This window comes from Gadus morhua, chromosome 16 (genome assembly GCF_902167405.1).
Source record: "Gadus morhua chromosome 16, gadMor3.0, whole genome shotgun sequence".
NCBI classification, from domain to species: Eukaryota; Metazoa; Chordata; class Actinopteri; order Gadiformes; family Gadidae; genus Gadus; species Gadus morhua.
In genome coordinates this window covers 16,540,399-16,561,067 of record NC_044063.1, presented here as the reverse complement: position 1 = coordinate 16,561,067, position 20,669 = coordinate 16,540,399, and the positions used below count along the sequence as shown (strand labels likewise).

General features: G+C 44.8%; 2 protein-coding genes across 4 annotated transcripts in view; both read left to right on the top strand.

Annotated features, from left to right (window-relative positions):
• The first annotated feature begins 366 nt into the window (after positions 1-366).
• p2ry6 (pyrimidinergic receptor P2Y6) lies at positions 367-12,713 on the top strand. 3 transcript variants are annotated; one of them, XM_030381316.1, is made up of 4 exons: positions 369-911; positions 1,213-1,298; positions 9,360-9,808; positions 10,324-12,713. In XM_030381316.1, the coding sequence occupies exons 3-4, from the start codon at positions 9,378-9,380 to the stop codon at positions 11,000-11,002; spliced, it is 1,110 nt and encodes a 369-aa protein (XP_030237176.1). In that variant the 5' UTR covers positions 369-911; positions 1,213-1,298; positions 9,360-9,377; the 3' UTR covers positions 11,003-12,713. The 3 variants fall into 3 exon arrangements, with proteins under 3 accessions (XP_030237177.1, XP_030237176.1, XP_030237178.1); XM_030381317.1 differs by lacking the exon at positions 1,213-1,298 and having other exon boundaries at positions 367-911; XM_030381318.1 differs by lacking the exons at positions 369-911; positions 1,213-1,298 and adding an exon at positions 2,472-6,590.
• Positions 12,714-13,862: 1,149 nt separating this feature from the next.
• Positions 13,863-20,669, top strand: part of arhgef17 (Rho guanine nucleotide exchange factor (GEF) 17) — a 57,900-nt gene continuing 51,093 nt past the window's right edge. Inside the window, exon 1 of the mRNA XM_030381312.1 lies at positions 13,863-19,629. Coding sequence (XP_030237172.1) covers positions 14,356-19,629 — 5,274 coding nt within the window. The 5' untranslated portion in view covers positions 13,863-14,355. The remainder of the gene's footprint in view (positions 19,630-20,669) is intronic.

Below are 20,669 nucleotides of genomic sequence, written 5' to 3'. Positions count from 1 at the left end.
TAATTCATCATCCATTCTCTCTCTCTCTCTCTCTCTCTCTCTCTCTCTCTCTCTCTCTCTCTCTCTCTCTCTCTCTCTCTCTCTCTCTCTCTCTCTCTCTCTCTCTCTCTCTATCTTTTCTCTTTATCCTTCTCTATTTCTTTCTGCCTGTGATAAATCTTCTTGAATGGTTGAAAGGTGGTGCACTGACTACATTTGGCACATCGTATTGATTTGTGACCACCACTCCAATCCTGCATCAGCACGCGCAAGCGCGCATAACAGGTATCGCCAACTTCTGGCAGACTTCGACATCGTTCCAATTTTAGCAACATTTTCATTTTGTTTCCAACCGCTAGTTGGCAACAATAATACGCCGATCGAACAACTCACACGTGTAGCCTTCGCCAGGGGTGTGCCCGATACAGACACAGATAGAGCGAACGTGATCTTGAGGGGGTTGTCTTCTTGATTCAGTGTACTAGACAGTGCACGGAACTCGCAGTCATTTTTTTTTACACTGAAAGTATTGTTGTTGTTCTTCTTTTAGGAATATTTTAGACATTTATCCGCGTGCGAGCTACTGAACAGCACGCCTCCCCCTCCCCAAGTTCAGACCGGGCCAGGTCCTGAAAGGGGATATCACTTCTGCTATGTGCTAGCGACGAGAAACGACTCCTCGTGTTATAGCAGACTGACTTATCGCATGTTTCCGCAACAAACGCTGCTTAATACACGCCTGAATCTTTAGTTTTTCGTCAGTGACGGATCGCGTGAGACAGGTATGCCTACGAGAGACAGGTAGGCCTACGAGAGACAGGTAGCCGGGAGACAGGTAGGCTGGAGACTGGTCGCCTGTTGCTTGGCATGACAGAGTCACCAACGCATCGAGAGACTGCTGTTTACTGTAAGCCCACTTGCTGCTTCTTGAGGTAAGTTGATTGCATTTGTAATGTGTAATTGTATAATATAATAATAGTTATTCCAATTTGCACTGCAATACAAAAATATATCGAATTATTTGGAGATATATCTAGATCACATGAAGACACTCTGACAACCTGAGGAAATAACATTTGCACGATCAGCGTGTAAGTCAAAGGGATTTATTAACCGGAAAACCCAAAGGTCTTCCCCTGAATAAAATAACATGGATAGTGTTGTGCTGTAGCCTATGTGCCACTGTTTCTAAGCAAGGCTTTAAAATGAAAATGTTTAAAATGTGCTTCATAGAATCTACACTGAGGAAGTCGGCATGTAAAACTTTGGGGAAGGCATGCAGAATATGGTTGGACGAAAACGCTGGAGGAGATCCACTGGTATGTCAATCAGGGACGATTCTAGACCATTTGAGCTATACTGATATTTGACCATCAGAAAGGAAACTAAAGTAATAAAGAAAAATACAAAAATAAATAAAGCTAGACCTGCTTAAATGGATACTTATATAAATACATTTCTTTGCTTTAACCTTTGTAACAATGTGTAAAACAATACGATAGCAGCCGAGCTATTAGAAGATTGGTCCTCACTTATAACTGCCAATGATATAAATGAACCACTGATATGTCGGTTGTGATGTTTATAGCATGAACTGAAGGCTTCCACTTCATGCCATGAATATTCAAGCATAACCGCTAGACCTGTATTCAACCAAATGCAGGGTTGTATGATTTTTCTTTTCAGGAGCATATTTGTTGAAATAAATATTTTTTAATCTAAAGGATTGTTGCAGATACTGTACGCCTTTAACATATCTTTGGTTATTCTTTGGTATGTCTTTGTGACACAAAATGTAAACCTATATATATAACGTTTCACCTCTGATCAACCCTAGCTCTGTGTATGATACACTGTATACCTTGACTTACTGCTGTGACAGGGCAGACACCATGGCAGGGTAAGTTGCACATTTTACAAGGTCTTGAGTAGGTAAACTAGGTTCTAAATCCTTCAATGTGTTGGGCATTCAAAACGTCTCCCGTTTCCAATGCAGGGCATATGGATTAGTGTTTTTGGAGTAATGCATTTGCTTTTGTTCTGCCACAAAGGGCCTAAGTAAAGAAAAAACACAATTGTCCTTGTTACAGACCTTATGCAGCAATAGTACAATACCACCCTTCCCCTCTCTCAATCCCCTCACCCTCAAGGGCTGATTGATCATGCAGACGCTTCGACGCAGTCGTGAACCTCTATGGTTCTGCGTCGGGTTTTAGTTAGCAGACCAATCAGAGCCCTTGCTGCTGCATCACCTCGACAGATGGTTACAATTTTTGGGAGGCGCACGTCAGGCCCTTGCGGTGGACGCAGCAAGGGTCTGCAAGGACGTAAGGGGTCCGTAACCTGCTTGTGTTGCGTGAACGTGGGAGCATAATCAGCCCTTTAGTCCCCCTCTCCCTTTCCTGTCATCCCTATCCCTTGCCCATCTCTCTCTGTTTCTCTCTCTCTCTCTCTCTCTCTCTCTCTCTCTCTCTCTCTCTCTCTCTCTCTCTCTCTCTCTCTCTCTCTCTCTCTCTCTGTCTCTAATTCCCTGGCATTCCTCCATCTCTTTATTTTATATATTTAGTGTGATAAAATAAAAAGGTATTAAGCACCTTAATCATTTTTGTATATAAATTGACTGTACTTTTATTTTATGTACTTTGGAGTCAGACCTTGACCAGCCACCCCCCTGTGAGAGGGCCTATTGTAAAGAGCTGAGGCAGAGCAACTATAGGCCACACACCCCTCTCCAACTTCAGTGTGGTTTCCATCCATCACACATTAGTTAGGCTTCCGTAAAAGATTTGGAACATTTAAAGCTGATGTGTGTGAAAAATGGAGGCACAGCTATGCTTCAGTAGAAACGTATTACTGTTGGGGAATAGCGATAAATATCTGGCTAATAGAAATTCAAGTTCAATGGCTAAATCCTCTTTGGAACCATCTGCGTGGTTTAAGCCACATTCACTTCCCCTTTGGAATGCAAACAGATGACAACATTGGCCGCAGGTCTTGGCTAACTGCTGCTTTGAGCTTCTGGAGGCTTTGGTATGCAACAAAAGATATTCCTACACGACGCATACATCTCCTGTTTGGTCAACATGTTTTTGCATCAACATCATCAAGGATGAGTGTTTCTTATAGTTATAGTTAGAGAGTTCAGCAGCAAGATATGTTGTTTATCCTGCAAGAAGGCTATCCTGTGCCAAGCAAATTAAGAAAAACACCGGGACAGACTTCTTTAGGACTGATTATTGATAACTATTAATATTGACATTAGCCATGTCAAATGTGAGCGTTGACATTGTTGACAAAAATGATATGACTTTCACTGATGCATACTTCTGAGAGCGCGACACCATGGTGTGAATTTGGGAATACTGAATGAAAATGTAATTCTTATTAAAACCTTTAACACAGATGTGTGGTGAAGGCAGATTACACTGAACAAAATTAACATTGAGAGCGGTATGTATCAAAGCAAAGGGAGATAAAATATTTTGCTAAACATGTTAATAATATCTGAAAATATAGAAGTCCTAATTTGTTATAGCATAACTTCTGTGGGGATATGGTGATAGCGTGGCCCGGAAACCAAAAACCGCACTGTTTCCTGTTGCGCTACAGAGATATTTGGCCGACAAGAAAGTCATTTGCTGAAGCTTTCAGAAGGGGATTTAATAATTGTATTTCTAAAGTGGCCAGTCCACACGCGGTTGGTTTGACCCTTCTTTCAATAATGTGTTGTCCGGACAGGATGCCTCGTCTTCTCAACTGGAGGAGTTTACCACGGCTGTTTGTACTTGCCGTTGGCCAATCAAACGCTTCAGATCCCCCCCTCCAGCAACTGGATTAGCTTAAACAAATATGCAGCTGAAGAAAGTGAAATGCCTTGCCTCGTTCACTCAGATTTCAGCTAGTCCGCTATCAGACTTTGTATTATTAATCAGAGATCTGATTTGTGACACTACCCAAAATGTTATGATGTATGTGCAATACATAACACCATAGGTAAGCTTACTCCTCAGCGGGAGAAGGCAAAACCAAGGGAATTAGCTCCAATGGTAGAGCGCTTGCTTAGCATGCGAGAGGTATCCAGATCAATTCCTGCATTCTCCACCTGGTTTTGAATTAGTCAATGGTCTTGTCAGAGCTATCCTGTAAGGACTCGACTGACCTATGAGTCACACTTAGCCAGACGTAAAAGGAAGCAAACCTTCCACACCTGTGCTTTAACAGTTGACAGTTCTCCTGAACAATATAGGTGCAATATACTGCAACATTCGTTTTTTATTTAGATTTTTTTTTTTTTTGTGCCTTTATGGACAGGAAAGTGAAGACAGACAGGATAGCGGGTTGGAGAAGAAGGGACATGACATTTAGCAAAGGACCATAGGTAGGTGGGAATCTAACCTGGGAGGCTACATGCCGGGGTGGAGCCACTGAGACGGTCCGGTGACATTAGTTATTTTCAGATTTCAACATTGACGTTATCAGGGTTTATGCTTCAAATTAAAAAGGTCAGAAGAAAAAATAGGCTTACAACTAATATTTATCAAGAAGTATTTTACTCTTGCCAGAATACTATTTGTGTGCCAATTCTAGCTAAACAAATAGAGATGTGCTCTGCTTTAATGCCCTTTTAAAGCCTTTTCCCAACGGACACAAACTGAGGATGTTCAGCATATAAACAGAAGGGTGTTTACTGTACGTGTTAAAGTGTAATTCTGGCGAAAATTGATCCCAGGGTCTTTTTCGCCCTACCGGTAGGTCCATGTTTCCAGGAAGTCCACACAAGTCGATTACCGGGTATCAAGTATCAAGAGGGGAGATTTTTATATTAAATTATTTTGCACCTCTATGATATTGTTTTGGGCTGTCACATTGCTCTCGGCAAGTTCTATACACGATTATGAACAAAAAAAAGTGTCTGGAGGGCTTATTTTATGGGTCCTCATGCTGAAAAATTCCTGGGTTAAATTTTCGCCAGAATTACACTTTAAGTCATATCATCTAGTTTGGCCATGCGGTTCAGCCAAGTCTTTCTATTTACGGTGCAGCCGTAGTTGATGGTCTTATTTCACCACGCTGCTGGTCTTGGCGGATATTATCAATCACAAGTTCTCCATGGTTGTCATGTTTTCTATTTCGTTAAGTGTCAGTGAGATATTACTTCGACTTTTTTCAGGTTTGCGTTTGTCTCCAGATGTATTCGTATTTCTGGGATGAAAATGCCTACTGAGTTAACAGCCATCAAATCAATTTTCACATTCAATATGACACATTGCCATTGTGTGTGTGTGTGTGTGTGTGTGTGTGTGTGTGTGTGTGTGTGTGTGTGTGTGTGTGTGTGTGTGTGTGTGTGTAAATCCGTGTTCAGTGTCTGTGGATGCAAATGGATACCATTGTTCTGTGTGTTTTTACTTGTTATTATGTGCACTGATTTCCATTAGAAGGCATATCTTTATGTGTTATTTTTCTCAGTAGAGACATATTGGAGTAATATTTCCAGGCATCGTTGATAAAATTACACAGAAAAGGATAACTCACCATTCAGAGTTTCTTTGCTTTTAGAATTTTTTTCTATTTGCTTATAGATCCTGTTCCGGATGTGAACAGGATGTGTGTGTGTGTGTGTGTGTGTGTGTGTGTGTGTGTGTGTGTGTGTGTGTGTGTGTGTGTGTGTGTGTGTGTGTGTGTGTGTGTGTGTGTGTGTGTGTGTGTGTGTGTGTGTGTGTGTGTGTGTGTGTGTGTGTGTGACAGAAATACAATCTGTCTCTACAATCAGTGTTCTTGAGTGCATGTGTCTGTATGTATTAATGTATAAGTGTGTGCATGCGTGTGACGAGGTCCTACAGGGGATGGGTAAGATATCAAAATTTCGCCATTACGCCATACCATTCTTTTCATGAATAGCTCAAACCAGCTAGACCAAAAACAATTGAGATGGATCAAGCACCTCTTCTGGTTTTGATTCCATGGATCTCTCTCACTTGGTGAAGTTAGGCAGTAGGCCATCTAGCTGTGTGTAACCTAGGTGCAACCAAACACAGTCTGGCAGGGATCGGGAAACGACGTGTTCAAACAGTGTCCTGTCTCCTAACGTTACATCCCGGCGTGCCTAGTCCCCTGCAGGGATTTTCAAGCCGAGAATGAAGTGTTTACACCCATGTTGGACCTGCATGATTTAATTCTAACTCCACACGGGCGTATTGCTGTTCATCGGTCTAGACCGCGGTGCCACCTATTGTGGTTAAATCTAGGATTTTAGGTTTTGTTACATTCCAAGATATTGTAGGTATGTATCTGATTTCTGACATCCTGGAAGTGGAACAGTGTGTTCACAGAAAGTAAATACTCCAAAGAAGAGCTGTGTCTATCATATCTGTTATGTTGTGCAATATTGCTGCTCATCATGCGTTATTTATAGGCTGGGGACACTTTCCGTACTTACTGTTGGAGAGCCCAGTGTGAGAGTATGTTTGTGTGAGTCATGTGTGTTGGAGATGGGTTAACACTTATATCTGGTAACCTTACTACTCAGTGGACGAGAGCTGCACCGGGGGAATCAGCCAAATGGAATAGCACTCGCCTAGCATGGGATCAATGGCAGCATTTTCCATATTGAGGTACCTTTTGTCTGTGACCTTGTCACAACTTTACAATGCATTGAGTTAGCTTCAAGCGAGTGCTGACTTGTCCTGACCTTTAGCTGTGAAGATAACACTATATCAAACTAGTTCTGAATTGCACAGGGTTAGCTGATGAGCTAGTCTGACCTAGCTTGCATCTAGGTGGTACATGTCATGGCATTATCAATGACTGACCTTCTTCTGAGTAGAGAGTGACCACTTTCATTGTACTTTCATCGAGTTTGAACAAAAGTAAGAGCCACACACTCATCGTGTACTTGTTTTTAACTACCTTCTCCCTTCCCTGACGTAACCTAATAGATTTTGGATTACTGGCAACCGCAAACAGACACACACCTCAATTGTGAAATTAAATTGTGAGTCACTGTTTGCCAACAGTCGGCATACGCACACACGACACACGGTTCTAACGTCAGACATACACCCACACCCACGCGGCATGTCTGTGTTGAAATCAATTGTGAAATCAAATCTGTAACAACCCACGGATGATAACATGAAAAAAAAGATTTGTAGCAAAGGATGTAGCGATTGCAGTCTGTGTGCGGGCATGTGCATGTTTGTGTGTGCGTGCATGCCGATGTGTGCGTAAATATTCCAAGACTACTATTCAGACACAGTAAGCTATGAGGAGGAGGCTGGATGCATTGATTCCAGACATTTGTACTGAAGACATTCATGTGATAGTCAACAATTGGTTGAACACTCTGCGAAATGTGAGCAGAGCTGGCTGGAATGAATGCTTCACTGGATGTGAAACCTAAGTAGTGCACTGGCAGAAACCACGCTGTAATTATTGTATGTACCTCAGGGGTCCAGTGACAGGGAAAAAATAATAAATACACATGGTTTAATAACGCCGGAATTTTTGTTAAAAGGCCAATGTGTTAAAAAAGTCTTCACAAAATACATTGTAGCAATAGCAAAGCATGCGGCTTCAACATTGGAAAAGGACACACAGGTGTTAAAAACAGTAAAAGCATATACACATAGAATGATTGTTAACACATAAAAAATATAGACAAACATATGCAGAAGAACTACTTATAAAACATGTGTATGGAATAATCAACTGTTGTTTTGATTGATAACTTTAAGATCTATACATTTAGTCTAGATTATTCCACTCTCTTGAACCTGTGACATACCAGGCTAAAGATCTAAGTCATGGGTGACAATATCAAGCACAGGTTTGCATTTTCATAAGATGATCCCAACTTAACATCTCACATATTTGTAAGGATTGGGCAGAAATGGAAGTGCCTGGATTGATACCCTTGGTTTATAGAGATTCAAGTGGTTTCAGCGACGATGGTTGGCCAGTGAAGTTTTTTAAACATTAGTTCCGATGAGTGAAAATCATAGAAGGGAGAAAAATATTGGCAGCCTTTGTAGAAATGTGAGTAATGAATCGAATATCTGCAAGATTAATCCTGACCCTTTTACATTATTTTAACATGTGATTTAAAGGAGAGGTTAGAGTCAATTCACACCCCAAGATATTTGAATTGGCTCACAACCTTCAGTTGCTTCTGCAAGGTTCATTAGTGGTTCAAATGGTTTTGCACTACAACACGTGTCTTAAACAGCTAACTGTTTTAGACACAGTATTTGGAGGCGGCACTTTTAAAGCCATTCTTTGACCAGCCATTAAACTTGTGAGCTTATTCGCAAGCAACATCTGCTTTGGTTCTGCCAAGTACAAGTATAACAGTGTTGTCTGTGTACAGTAGGGTTTCAACTTCAGAACAAACAGATTGATGGTCAGTTATGTGTTTACTAAATAGGAGTGGCCCAAGAATAGATCATTACGGGAAACCCGTAGGCAACTGCAGTGACTTGGATTGATGATTATTTATGGCAACTGATTGAGACCATTTAATAATGCACGATTCCACCAATTTCACTGCACCATTGAAAGGATTTATGGATAGCTTAGCAAGGAGAGCTTTCTGACTGAAGGTTTCAAAAGATCAACTGAGAAAAATAAAGAATTAGCGTGAAAACTGCATCGGCTGGTGCGCAGAGCAGTTTTAAGATGGAAAATTATCTGCTCAGCTACCCGTTTCTCAGCAGCTTTGGATACCGTCAGGTAAATGCTGATTGGCCTTAAATTACATATGGATAGTGGGTCAACAGATTTGAATATTGGACAAAAGAAAATTTCAAGGCATTTTTGAACGGACTGAGGAGAGGTAAATGATAGAAGTAATTGGATGAGCTAGTTCTGAACAAAGGTCTTTTAGCATAGTTGTATCCATCCCAAAAATATATTTTGGTCATGAAAGTTTGACTGACCTGATGCTTTTCATGACTTCTTGTTCATTGATGTTTTTTTATGGTAAAGGCAGGTTCTACACTAGTTTCTGGGTATATTCTCGTAGTTAACTGAGAAACCCTGGGCAGTGTCAGCCACTGAGTATCAGCCTTCAATCGCTTCCTATTCATCTTCCTGACCATGATGATCAGGTTATGATCTGACAGTCCAGTTTGAATATTCAATCATTTTAAGATTCAGGTCTGTTGCTTAAAACTAGAGCAATCTGTTTGCTTCTGAGTTAGTTATTATTGTGGGCCCTTGAATTAACTATGATAAGTCCAGCCCGTTATTTAATTCAGGTTTATCCTATTAAATTTTTCCTCTCAATTTACATTATGCCACCAATAATGATTTTCTCTGTTTAGTAACCACTGAATCACATTGTATCTCCTACCCGCCCTCCTGCCCTCCCGGACTTCCTCCAGAATGTGAAAGGAACCACCATGCCCACCACCACACACCTATCCACGGAGTCCTCCTTCCTGGGTCTCCTTCCCTTCTCCAGCTTCTACCTGGGTCTGGAGCTGGAGCCCACAGTGTCCTCTGCGTTGGAGGGCCTGGCGTTTGTCGACAGCAACGTCAGTCGGCCTAGCAGCCCGCGGTGCACCTACAAGGAGGACTTCAAGCGCATCCTTCTTCCTGCCGTCTACAGCCTCGTCTTCCTCATCGGCCTGCCTCTGAACTCGGCCGTCATTCTGAAGATATGGAGGCTGCGCCCCAACCTGTCACGCAACAACATCTACATGCTCAACCTGGCCATGGCAGACTTCCTGTACGTGATGTCACTTCCTCTGCTGATATACAACTATGCCAGCCATGACTATTGGCCCTTTGGTGAGCTTGCCTGCAAAATGGTTCGCTTCCAGTTCTACAGGTGAGGGTTTTTAACGTGCTTCTTTGTAGGTTTTGCTCAAGGTCAACATCCTGATATTTCTTTTTTTATTCATCTTTCCTATGAGCTCTTAATGTACATACTTGGTGGTGGAAGGCGATTCTCATTTTTAGCATGATGTATGTGCTAGTGTTGTTAGTATTAATACTTGATGTCTTATGATTAGTATGATTACACACCAGGCTGAGTCACAAATCAAAAGCATCAACCAAACCCTCAATACTTACTTATAATACTGAAGTACTTCCTCGATCTAACTTTCCCTGCCCTAGTCTTTTTTCAGCCTGTTTGTTTACACACATGATGCTTGATTATCACAACCGCTGTAGTGTGTTCTAACTATGGCTTGTTCTATGTTACTGCTTAATGACCGGGGTCAGGGTTATTAAGACACGCTCATACATATTAAGACAGTGTTGTTCATCTATTGTGTTACGTAATTCATTGAGCAGAGAACCATATGTACTAACTTGCTTCCACCTTTCGGTCCTCCGTAGCAACATGCACGGGAGCATCTTCTTCCTCACCTGCATCAGCCTGCAGAGGTACGTGGGCATCTGCCACCCCCTGGCCAGCTGGCACAAGGAGGGCGGCCGGCGGCTGGCCTGGATCGTCTGCTTCGGGGTGTGGCTGGTGGTGGCCATCCTCTGCGCCCCCACCTTCCACTTCGCCGCCACGGGCACCCAGAGGAACCGCACCGTGTGCTACGACATGAGCCGGCCCGACCGCTCCCTCGACTACTACCCCTACGGCATGGCGCTCACCTGCCTGGGCTTCGTGCTGCCCTTCCTGGCCGTGACGGCGTGCTACTGCCGCATGGCCCTGCTCCTCTGCCGGCCCGCCGCCTACCAGGGCGTGTCGCGCTCGGCGGTGGCGAGCGAGAAGCGGGACAAGGCGGTGCGCATGATCGTGGTGGTGGTGGTGGTGTTCGCCGTCAGCTTCCTGCCCTTCCACCTCACCAAGACACTGTACCTGCTGGTGCGCACGCTGCCCGGCGCGCCCTGCGCCACGCGCAACCTCTTCTCCGTGGTGTACAAGTGCACGCGGCCCTTCGCCAGCATGAACAGCGTGCTGGACCCCATCCTCTTCTACTTCACCCAGCCGCGCTACCGCCAGAGCACCCGCCGGCTGCTGCGCAGGGTCACCATGCTCAAGGACAAGGGCACCAACGTGTGACTGTGTCCAGTGCGGTCCGATCCCAGAACCAGGGACAGTTTGGCACCGCTCCTTCAAACACGCCGTGACCCAGGTGGTATGGAGTTCTGCGTATGGCTGGTATTCTGCCAGGGCTAGGGGGAAATATATGGAAGATCTGAACACCATGATGATATAAGAAGGGAGATTTAAGTGATCAATATATGTATAAAAGTTAGATGCAGGCATGGACTGCCACTTCCGTGTTCTGACCACCAGAGGGCGTATTTGTTCCTTGGCGCTGTAGTACAACTACATACCTGACCCGCTATTTCTAAATTGGAAGCCTCTGGTGGTCATGGTTGAGTTGAATTGATACCAACCTGACTTGTTTTTGTCTGATGCAGTCGGATGCATCCCTTGATTTTAATGTGAACAAAAAACGTGTGTGAATATGTGAATGAAATCTAGACTGCTTAGAAGGGAAGGAGATGGGGGTTTGAGTTTAGGCTGACCTCTGTGGTTTTCCTCTTCCTGTGTGTGTGTGTGTGTGTGTGTGTGTGTGTGTGTGTGTGTGTGTGTGTGTGTGTGTGTGTGTGTGTGTGTGTGTGTGTGTGTGTGTGTGTGTGTGTGTGTGTGTGTGTGTGTGTGTGTGTGTGTGAGAGAGAGAGACCTTCCCATGAAACAGAAGTTTCCTTGACTCTGTTTGTGTACATGTTGTTCATACTGACAGAATGGAAAGACGCACTGCGCTTTTGAAAGAGATTTTTAGGTTATAAACCATGAGGTTTCGATATGAACACGTTTTCCAACCTTGCATATGAGATATATTCTGGTTCTCACAATCAATGACAATGCTGCAGTCAAATTCCATGCTTGTAGAAAAATGCTCCCGAGCCTAAGAGAATAAAAAAGTTGTACTGTTTTATATTATCTTGCATGAGATGCAAAGTTAATAAATATGAAAGTAGGGATTATGTTTTATGGCTTCAGCCAATGACTAGGCTCACATGCAAAGGTTCTTCAAACCCCAATATCCAAAGTCTATCAAAAATGGTATGCATCTAAAAAATTAAACACTGCATGTAACTTTGGATACAAGTGTCAGTTAAATAATAAATATCTCTTGGATCAGGAACTGAACTAACCATAAGACAAGTTATGGCATCACTAAAACAGGATGGTTCACCCATAGATCCAAAATAACATGCCAAAAGATGTATCTACTGCTTATAAATATATATATTTATAAATATAACCGCATGTTTAAACCAAAATAATATACCTTATACAGTCGGGCAGCTTCCATTATAAGGCATGATTCAATAGCAAGCTATAGATCTCAGAATATTTAAAATATATATTTATTTCATAAATACTGTGAATGTGTGGGATTCCTCGAATGCATTACACTGATTAAGAATGTTGTCAGATTGAAAGACTGTGTGTGTGTGTGTGTGTGTGTGTGTGTGTGTGTGTGTGTGTGTGTGTGTGTGTGTGTGTGTGTGTGTGTGTGTGTGTGTGTGTGTGTGTGTGTGTGTGTGTGTAGGTGCTTGCGTGTTACCATTTAGAGTTTCTATATAAAAGTATTATTCTTTTGAGATATTATATTTTTTTTGTAACGATTCAGAATAAAATATAATGACAACATATTTTTTAGGTTCTAGTTTGATTTGTACATAACTAATGAGTAGTTGTAATATCCTAAATGTATGTTTTTTTATGTAGATTTAAATAGAGGCCAGAATTCATGTTCTCTGTGTCCCTTAATTTCATTAAAGAAAATGCATACTAAATGTACAGACTTTAAGTGACTTACATGTCACTGGTTAGTTACAATGATGTGTATAGGGCTTGTAAATTGTGACCTCACATCCCAATGTGTCATTGTTGAGAAATTAATCCTGAAATTAATTATCATTATGGGGCAACATTGATGTGTTTGAAAGGGCTAGAGTGTTTCTAATGCGAGTCAAGGCAAAACGAAAAGCCTATGCATACTTACGTTTTATTTAGGATTTTGCATTACTGCAACTCTCGAGCTATGGCTATACTCTATATAGCCATCCTTGCATCTTAGTGAGAAGTGCATTCTTGGATAGGATTAATATAGACCATAGCCACCGTTAGATGGGTCAAGTGTCACAAGTGTACAATGGGTTCTCAAGATTCTACTGTCATCTAAAGTTTCACTTATGCTGTATTCTAGCTTTATTCACTTTAACCAAGTAGTATCCAAGTTGAATGATTCACTTGCACAACAATCTCACAGGTATTATCTTTATTTTGGTGCCACTATTAGATTGGGGAGATATACTCTATTCACTTTGGATATGTCATTTTTCAGAAGAAACAGAAATAGGCCTAGTGATGAAGAGATTATACTATGTGGGACATCATTGCTAGAAGGGCTATGGCAATTAGGCATATGATGTAGACACTAAACTATAGCCTATAGTTTATTAGGTTATGTACCATTATAATGATTATAATACAGTCACATTAGAACTACAGAATAGAGCACAGACACATCTACTTGTCTGTCATGTACTTTGAGCACCGCCTAGTACGCTGCTGTCAACTATTTCTTGCTCTGACAGAAGATAAACAACGAATCAGCTAGAGGGCCACAAAGAAACACTTGCATACTTTTACATACCGACACATGTGTTTCCCTATACGAGACACCGTTGCAGAACACTATCGAAATAGATGAACAAACAGGCCTGCACGAACCTCTGCTCTTCTCAAATAAAGGGCCTTGCTGTCTGTGAGACTTCCTTGGGCCCTGGGGCTATAATTATTTTTGGTTTGTCCACACACAGTATCTGACTTCGCCCATCAAAAATAAATGCTTTTCCTCTCTATCCCCAAGGGGGCTATGACAGCCCCTGCAACCCTAGTCCCGCCCACCCCTGCCCTATCTCATGCATTAGCATGCAAAAACATTAAGTCACGGAAAACCAAATAATGTCAAAATAAGGAGTTCAGTACCATTCGAGCACTACAGTAAAGGATACCTGGCGCCCCCGGGCCTGTGGACTTTGCAATGGGACAACGATTTGAACATGGAGGGAGTAAACAATGAAAGAGTTGCTTGTGCACAGGTTGGACCGGGGACAGTTTGGATAAACTTCGAGTCCTTTCTTCCTCGTGCTTGGATGCATTTTGGGACCAAAAGCGTGTAAGTTTTTGACCCCATATTTAATATTTAACTTTGCTCTTTAACTTTAAAACAGCTCTCTCTCTTGGCTGGCCTCGTTCCAATAATCCAATTATTGAAGGGACAACTCTGTTTTGTACGGCTTTATGCGGTGGAATGGACCGTAGTCAACTTGACTCGCCTCATCAATGAAACAAGAATGTGGATTTAATCACCAGGAACGAAATGAACAATGGCAAAAAGAGAAGACGGGAAGAAAAACGCGGCCGTGTGTCGTAGTGTCTCGTTCAAAAAGTTGGAGTCTTGGAGTGCCAACAGCAGCAGCAGCCGTAACGATAGGCAAGTTAAATCAAAGGATTTGGATGCTTGTGGCGTCGCCCTTCCCCCTTTGTCCACCACCGCTACCACTACTACTACTACGGAGCAATGCACGGCTGAGAAAGTGGAACCCTTGGCGACGCGTAATGTTGGCGTTTCAAGAAAAGTTTCCAAAATCACTGCGACCAACGCCGGCCTCCCCACCGCAGACCGAGGCTCCTCCACTCCTCTCTCCTCTCTTTCCCCGTCCATTCGCCAGCTCACACAGAAGTTCAGCAGCGCTGGCTCTGCTGGAACGCAGATCACCGCCTCAGGCGATAGCAGGGTGACCGAAGGAAGAGCGACCCTGCCCCGGGCCAAAGGCACGAGGAAAGACCCTTCACCCCTGCGTTCATCTTTTCATGAAGATATTAGCAGTGGGTGTATTCACAATATTGACTCTGCTAACATTCCTGCTGAATTTAAAGATGCGGGGGAAAAGTTAAACCCTGGCACAGACTCTTTCTCAGGGTCGGACTCAGAGAAGGCAAACCAAAAATGGATGTGTTCAAAGCTGTCAACCGAGCGTAGAAGTAGTACAAGTAAGAGAGATTACACAAAGGTCCACCCGCGCTCGTCTGATATTAAAAAGGCTTTGACAACGGATCGGTCTGAGGATGTTTCAACTACCGAAGAGACTCCTCCAGCTTGCAAATCTCAAAGGAGTTATTTGTCAACGCGCCACGGTGAGTTTATTCCAGTCCATTCTGACCACTGGCCAAGCGTCACAAAGATCCGGCAAATTTTCAGTGAAAGACAAACCCGTTCTGCACAGCAGCCCAAGGCGACTAATGAACCTGAAGAGAAATTAAAAACGGGGCTTAACTTTCAGTTTAGCACTAAGGATACTGCCTCTCTCTCAGACAAAAGTGACAAGCATTCAGCTAGCAGCTCTGGTAACGAAGCAAGTAGCCTTTTCCTTCCAGAAAAACAACACTTCAAACTTGGAGCTCCGGCTAGAATAAATAGTGGGGCGGCCGGGAATATACTTAAAGCAAATAGGAGATTAGAAAAGGAAATGGACTTCTTTTCTGATCCTGACCTACAGCAAGACCCAAATGAAAAGGAGTTAGATTTAGAAACGCATAGTAATAATAATACGAGCAAATCCATTTTTCAAGACAGCAGTAGTGGACGCTCTTTAAGAGTCGACCAGCCTACGCACAGAGCCCCGAGTCCTAACTGCGACAGAGAGCCTGCTTTGAGGACCTCCAGGACAACACTTCTGACATCTGACCCCGACCCTGACCTTCATTTTCCTGCGCCTACTCCTTCTCCTCAGAGTTGTCCGTTGGGCAAAGCCACCTCCTCTGCTGTTAAACAGCCGAGGGAGAGAAGGGAGAGACAGGGGGTCGGGCTGCCCAGGGATAGTTTACATTCTTCAAATAGCTCCTCCAGAACACCAGCCCCCACCTCCTCCACCACCACCACCTCCTCCCCCTTTCCACTAAATCCAGCCCTTGCCTCCTCAACTGCAGCTCCCTCCTCCAAGGTAGAAGCCCCCATCAGCATAATCTCCAGCCTGCGCTACAGGTTTAGTTCCGGAGAGGAGGAGGAGGAGCACATCAGGAAAGGCAGAGGGAGAGGTGTAGGCCGGAGTGCGTCCTGTGGCCCTTTGCCCTCTACCTCCATTAGGGGAGGCTGGGGGGTTGAAGAACAAGGAAGCAGTTTCTACCGCGGTAAACATGGATGGTGCGTGGGCAAGAGCGTCGGTAGATCTTCCGGCAGCGAGGAGGACAGCGCAGAGAATTTAGGACCGCCCAGCCGAGACGCGGTTCGCCGGCGCTCCCTGCGTAAGAAGAAGAAGGTTTTACTGCCGTCGGGCCGATGCAACAACGATCGTGATGGTGAGTCAGAAGACAGCGACAGCGATACAGGCATGACCATGGAACAGTTAGAGCCTCACCACCATCAGTCAGGAAGTGCTTTCCCGAGCCGGAAGAAAAAAGAACCCGTTGCAAGTAATTCCCGAAGGCTGGCGCAGCGATGGGAGTGCCTTTGCGCGCCATCGATGGCCACGCCGCTTCCTGGTGTGTCACGCGTGTCAAAGGTCAACATTCCCTCCTTCACCAGTCCTGGCGGCTCCCAGAGCAGTAGCCGGTGCTCTAGTACAGAGACGCTCAAGGAGGAGAAGCAGGCCAGGCGTGGACACCGAGCACAAGTCCACAACACCATAAGCTCCAATGTGTCCATCTCGTCTATGCAGAGTAAAACCTACCATGGGAACTCTACCATGTATCGCTCCCCAAGCTTTGGACATGGGGACAACTTCTCCCGTGCACCTGTGTGGGTACGCCCCCAGGTTGTCCCGACAGTCACCCCCCCTTCCACCACACCGCAAAGGGAAGGGCCCGTGCCAGATACGGGTCAAGGGGCTGGGTCCACGGTATTCAGAAGAACCTTCGCTGGGAGAGAAATAACGGAGGACAAAACAAAGCATAGAATCTCAATGTCCAACCCTGATATTGCCTCTGATACGATGACTCTCCTCAGCTTCCTGAAAACGGACCTATCAGATCTCAGGGTGCGTAAAGTTGGAGGAGAGAAGCCCAGTGGTGCTGAGGAGAGGTCAACGTTGTACAGACGGGGGTCACATAGTCATGGCAACCAGTCTGGGTGTCGCCCGACTCTAAAGGATCTAACCGCCACCCTGCGGCGTGCTAAATCCTTCTCCTACTCTGACAAATCCACCTTGGGTGTGCCGTGTTTTTCCACAAGTGGCACCTCTAAGCGGAGCTCGTCAGAACAGCGACTTGACGTAGAGAGGGATGAAGGCAGGCGGTCCATTAGTGACCGGGAGGTAGAGAGTGATGGGGGTGATTTTAGGGTAGGAAGAGAAAGAAGAGCAAGGGATTATGGATATGATGACAATGACAATGTAACGCCAACCCCGCTGCAGGACAGATACATACAAGAAGCCAGACAGGTTATGCGAGATATCTGCCAAATGAGTGCTAGAGAGGATGATGATGACGACGACGACAATGAAAATGTTCATGTCACGGACGATGAAAGGGTAGAGGATGAGAGCTCCTCTATAACACCAACAGGGCAGGAGAAGGAGAGAGGGGGCATGAACATGGAGGATGAGGTGAGGGACAGAGAGAAAAGTGAGAGAGACGGAGAAAATGGGAGGAGGCTGAGTAGCAAGAGGGACAGCGAAGCCCCACCATTGGTGAAGGAGCGGGAGAGTTGGAACCGAGAATGTAGCGAGGAGAGAAACCAGGAGAGCAGAGAACAGGAGAGATCCATGCAGAAAGGTGACTCTGAGGAGAGCATGTTCCACCACCGCTCTGTAGATGAACTGTCAGGTCATGAGTCTAGTCTAACTGATGAAGGAATAGTGACGGAGCCAGAGACTGGTCTCGGGGAGATCTCTGAGAGCTGTTTTGCAGGGCCAGCTGGGGTTAATTTGGGGTCAATGATAGCTAGGGATGTGCTGGGTAAGCCTGTCACCACATGGAAGCAATCAGTTCTACACCAAGGGGATGTGTTGAAGAAGGAGAAGCAAGACACACCAGAGAACGTTGTGAGTAGTGCAACTCAACAGATCCCAATACCAGTAGCCTCTTGCGCACAACCTCATGCCCTAAGGGCAGAGAGTGACAGCATTATAATGGATATGAGCAGCCCAACGTCAGTAACAAATAGCAAACCTTTTGAGGCGATCAACACCAGCAACACTGAAAGCGAGGGGGTCTCGCTTTCAACTCCAGCTGGGAAATGGGAAGGGGGTCTTGATGCCCCTGCAACTCCTGGGGCCGTTAGGCGGCGCAGGAAGTTCTCCCCTACTGGTAATAATAACTCAGACTGTAGCAACGGCAGCAGTGGAGAGTCCACCTCAGTGTCATCCGGGAATGGAGAGGCTACCGTCTACCGTTCACTCAGTGACCCCACGCCCCAGAGGCGTTGCTTTGTGGCTGGAGAAGGAAACAGCAATTTCTGCTCCATGGACAGCAACCTTCTGGGGTCTCTGTCCGTCAAAGGGATAGGAAGTGTGACCGAGTCCTGCCCTGCCACTGTGCTGTCTGAAAGTAAGGGCAGCGTGGCCAGCGATCTGTCAGTGTGCAGCGACAGTGCTCTCTGCGACGACAGTGTCCGCGATTACAGCGGGGTAATTCGAAGCATCGTGGCTGAACCGGGGGCGATGGACAGACTCATGGTGGACGACCATGGCAACGGCAAAGCTCCCAAAAAGAAATCGTTCAGCGACCCCAGTCGACGTAGCGACGCACAATTGCTGTCTCCGAATGACCCTCACTACAAAGGTCACTCTAATAAAAATGAGCCAATCAGTGAGCTGGAGCAAGCTGGCCAGATCCCACCATCCAGCAGTGAGCCGATTCTAAGTGGGCAAAGGGAGAAGCTGTGGAACCCAGAAGGTGAGGCGATCCAACCCTTACCCCCGCAGACCCATCCCTTCAATCCTGGAAGCAGTAGTAACAAAGCCAGGAAGTCTCGCTCCAGTTCAGAATGTGCTCTTGCCTCTGAGAACCACGGCGATGAAGATGTTAATGGTATAGATGAAGGGGTGGGAGGGAGAGTGGATGAGGGAAAGAAATTTAACTTTGACCTCAAACCGGCTGAGGCTCTCTCTCCAAGATTGGGTCATCAGACGTCAAGAAAACACCACGGCTGGTCTGCAAGCGACGCTCATTTAGATCCTGGAGAACCAGATGTAGAGTCCCAAGAAGATCTGGAGGGCCAAGACGACCTCACTCCCCCACTCCCTCCTCTCGCCCATTTGTCCAGACCCGAAACCAGAACCAGGCATGTCCGCCACGCCAGCGAGCCAGCTACGTTCATGCCCATCTCTCCCCCTGCACACTCTAAGCTGCTGAAAGAGGCCAACCGCTCCAAGATACCACCCACCGCAGAGCCCTCACTCCCGAGCAAACCCTCGGGGGATGAGGCCCCTTCTCTCGAGGACGTGACCAAGAGGTATATACTAGCTCTGAGTTCCACCGAGAAGGAGGCAGAGTGCCCAGGCCCTCTTTCAGGGGCCAGGGATGGAACTGAACGGTCCATGTCTGTGCCAGAGGGGCCCAGTGAGACCCCCACTTGTGAAGTTATGGACACTGGGGCGCAAAGAACTGCTACTGAGGACCCTGCATCCCTGCCTCCCATTCAGCGGACGAAGCCAAAAGTGGTGAGTTATTTCAACTTCTTAATTTCCTGTTGAGATGGGCATAATGTGGCCCATTATGATGGACTGCGTATAGTGTGCATGTGTATACATGTGTACCTCTTTCCCTCCACCTGCATGGAGACTGTGTGTCTGTCTGTCTTGTGTACATTAGATGTCAGTATGTTTACATTGCCATACTATTTACGGTTGTAAGGACATTCAACCTGCGTCCCCTGTGAAGCCGCTATTTGTCAATGTGTCTTACTAAAAGAAGGCTTTTTCAAGCCATAAATGAAAAAAAAGAGAGGCAATTTAAAATATGTTTTTGAATTGACCAGACGGAAAGAAAAATACGTTCTGGCTGAGATTCCTGCTATGGTGGCTCATGCAATGAATGGTTTGTTGTTTTTAAAATGACAAATAGTTGTAATGCCGTAGTTCAAAGTGTATTTTGGTTTGGGTCTGTCTTAGTGGTTGATTCATGGACAGCTGGCCTTTGTTTAGATGCCGTAGGTACGCATTATAAGTTATTACAGTGACTCGTATGATTATTTTAGATATGGTGTGCATTTTCAAGGAGCAGCCCATACAAAATACAATACAGCATTAGCACTGTTATACAAACACAAGTAGATATACTTTCATATGATATGATATGATATCATTAAACAAGTCTCACACAGATGACATTGAGCAATTGATCAATGCATAGCATGTGCATGTATTATTGATTCACTTAATATAAAGTCTCTGTATGACTCTTTGTTTGGGCTTCAAAGCAAATTTGATTCCTGTTATTTTTGAATCACAGTTTACAACGGAGACTGGGATTTTGAGGTGTTTTTTTTAAGCAATTGTGTATCTTCACACATCTTGAACTTCTTTGTAACAGAGCCTGTGTGTTGTCTGAAACTCTAAATATTTGTCCAACTGTACTGACTAGCTACCACTTTTTTCCACCACTAATATTGATTGTCAATGGATCAGGCAGGACAGGTAAAATACACAGTTTTACATCTCGTTCTATTGAAGGAACTTTGCCACAGCAAGTTTACACACAC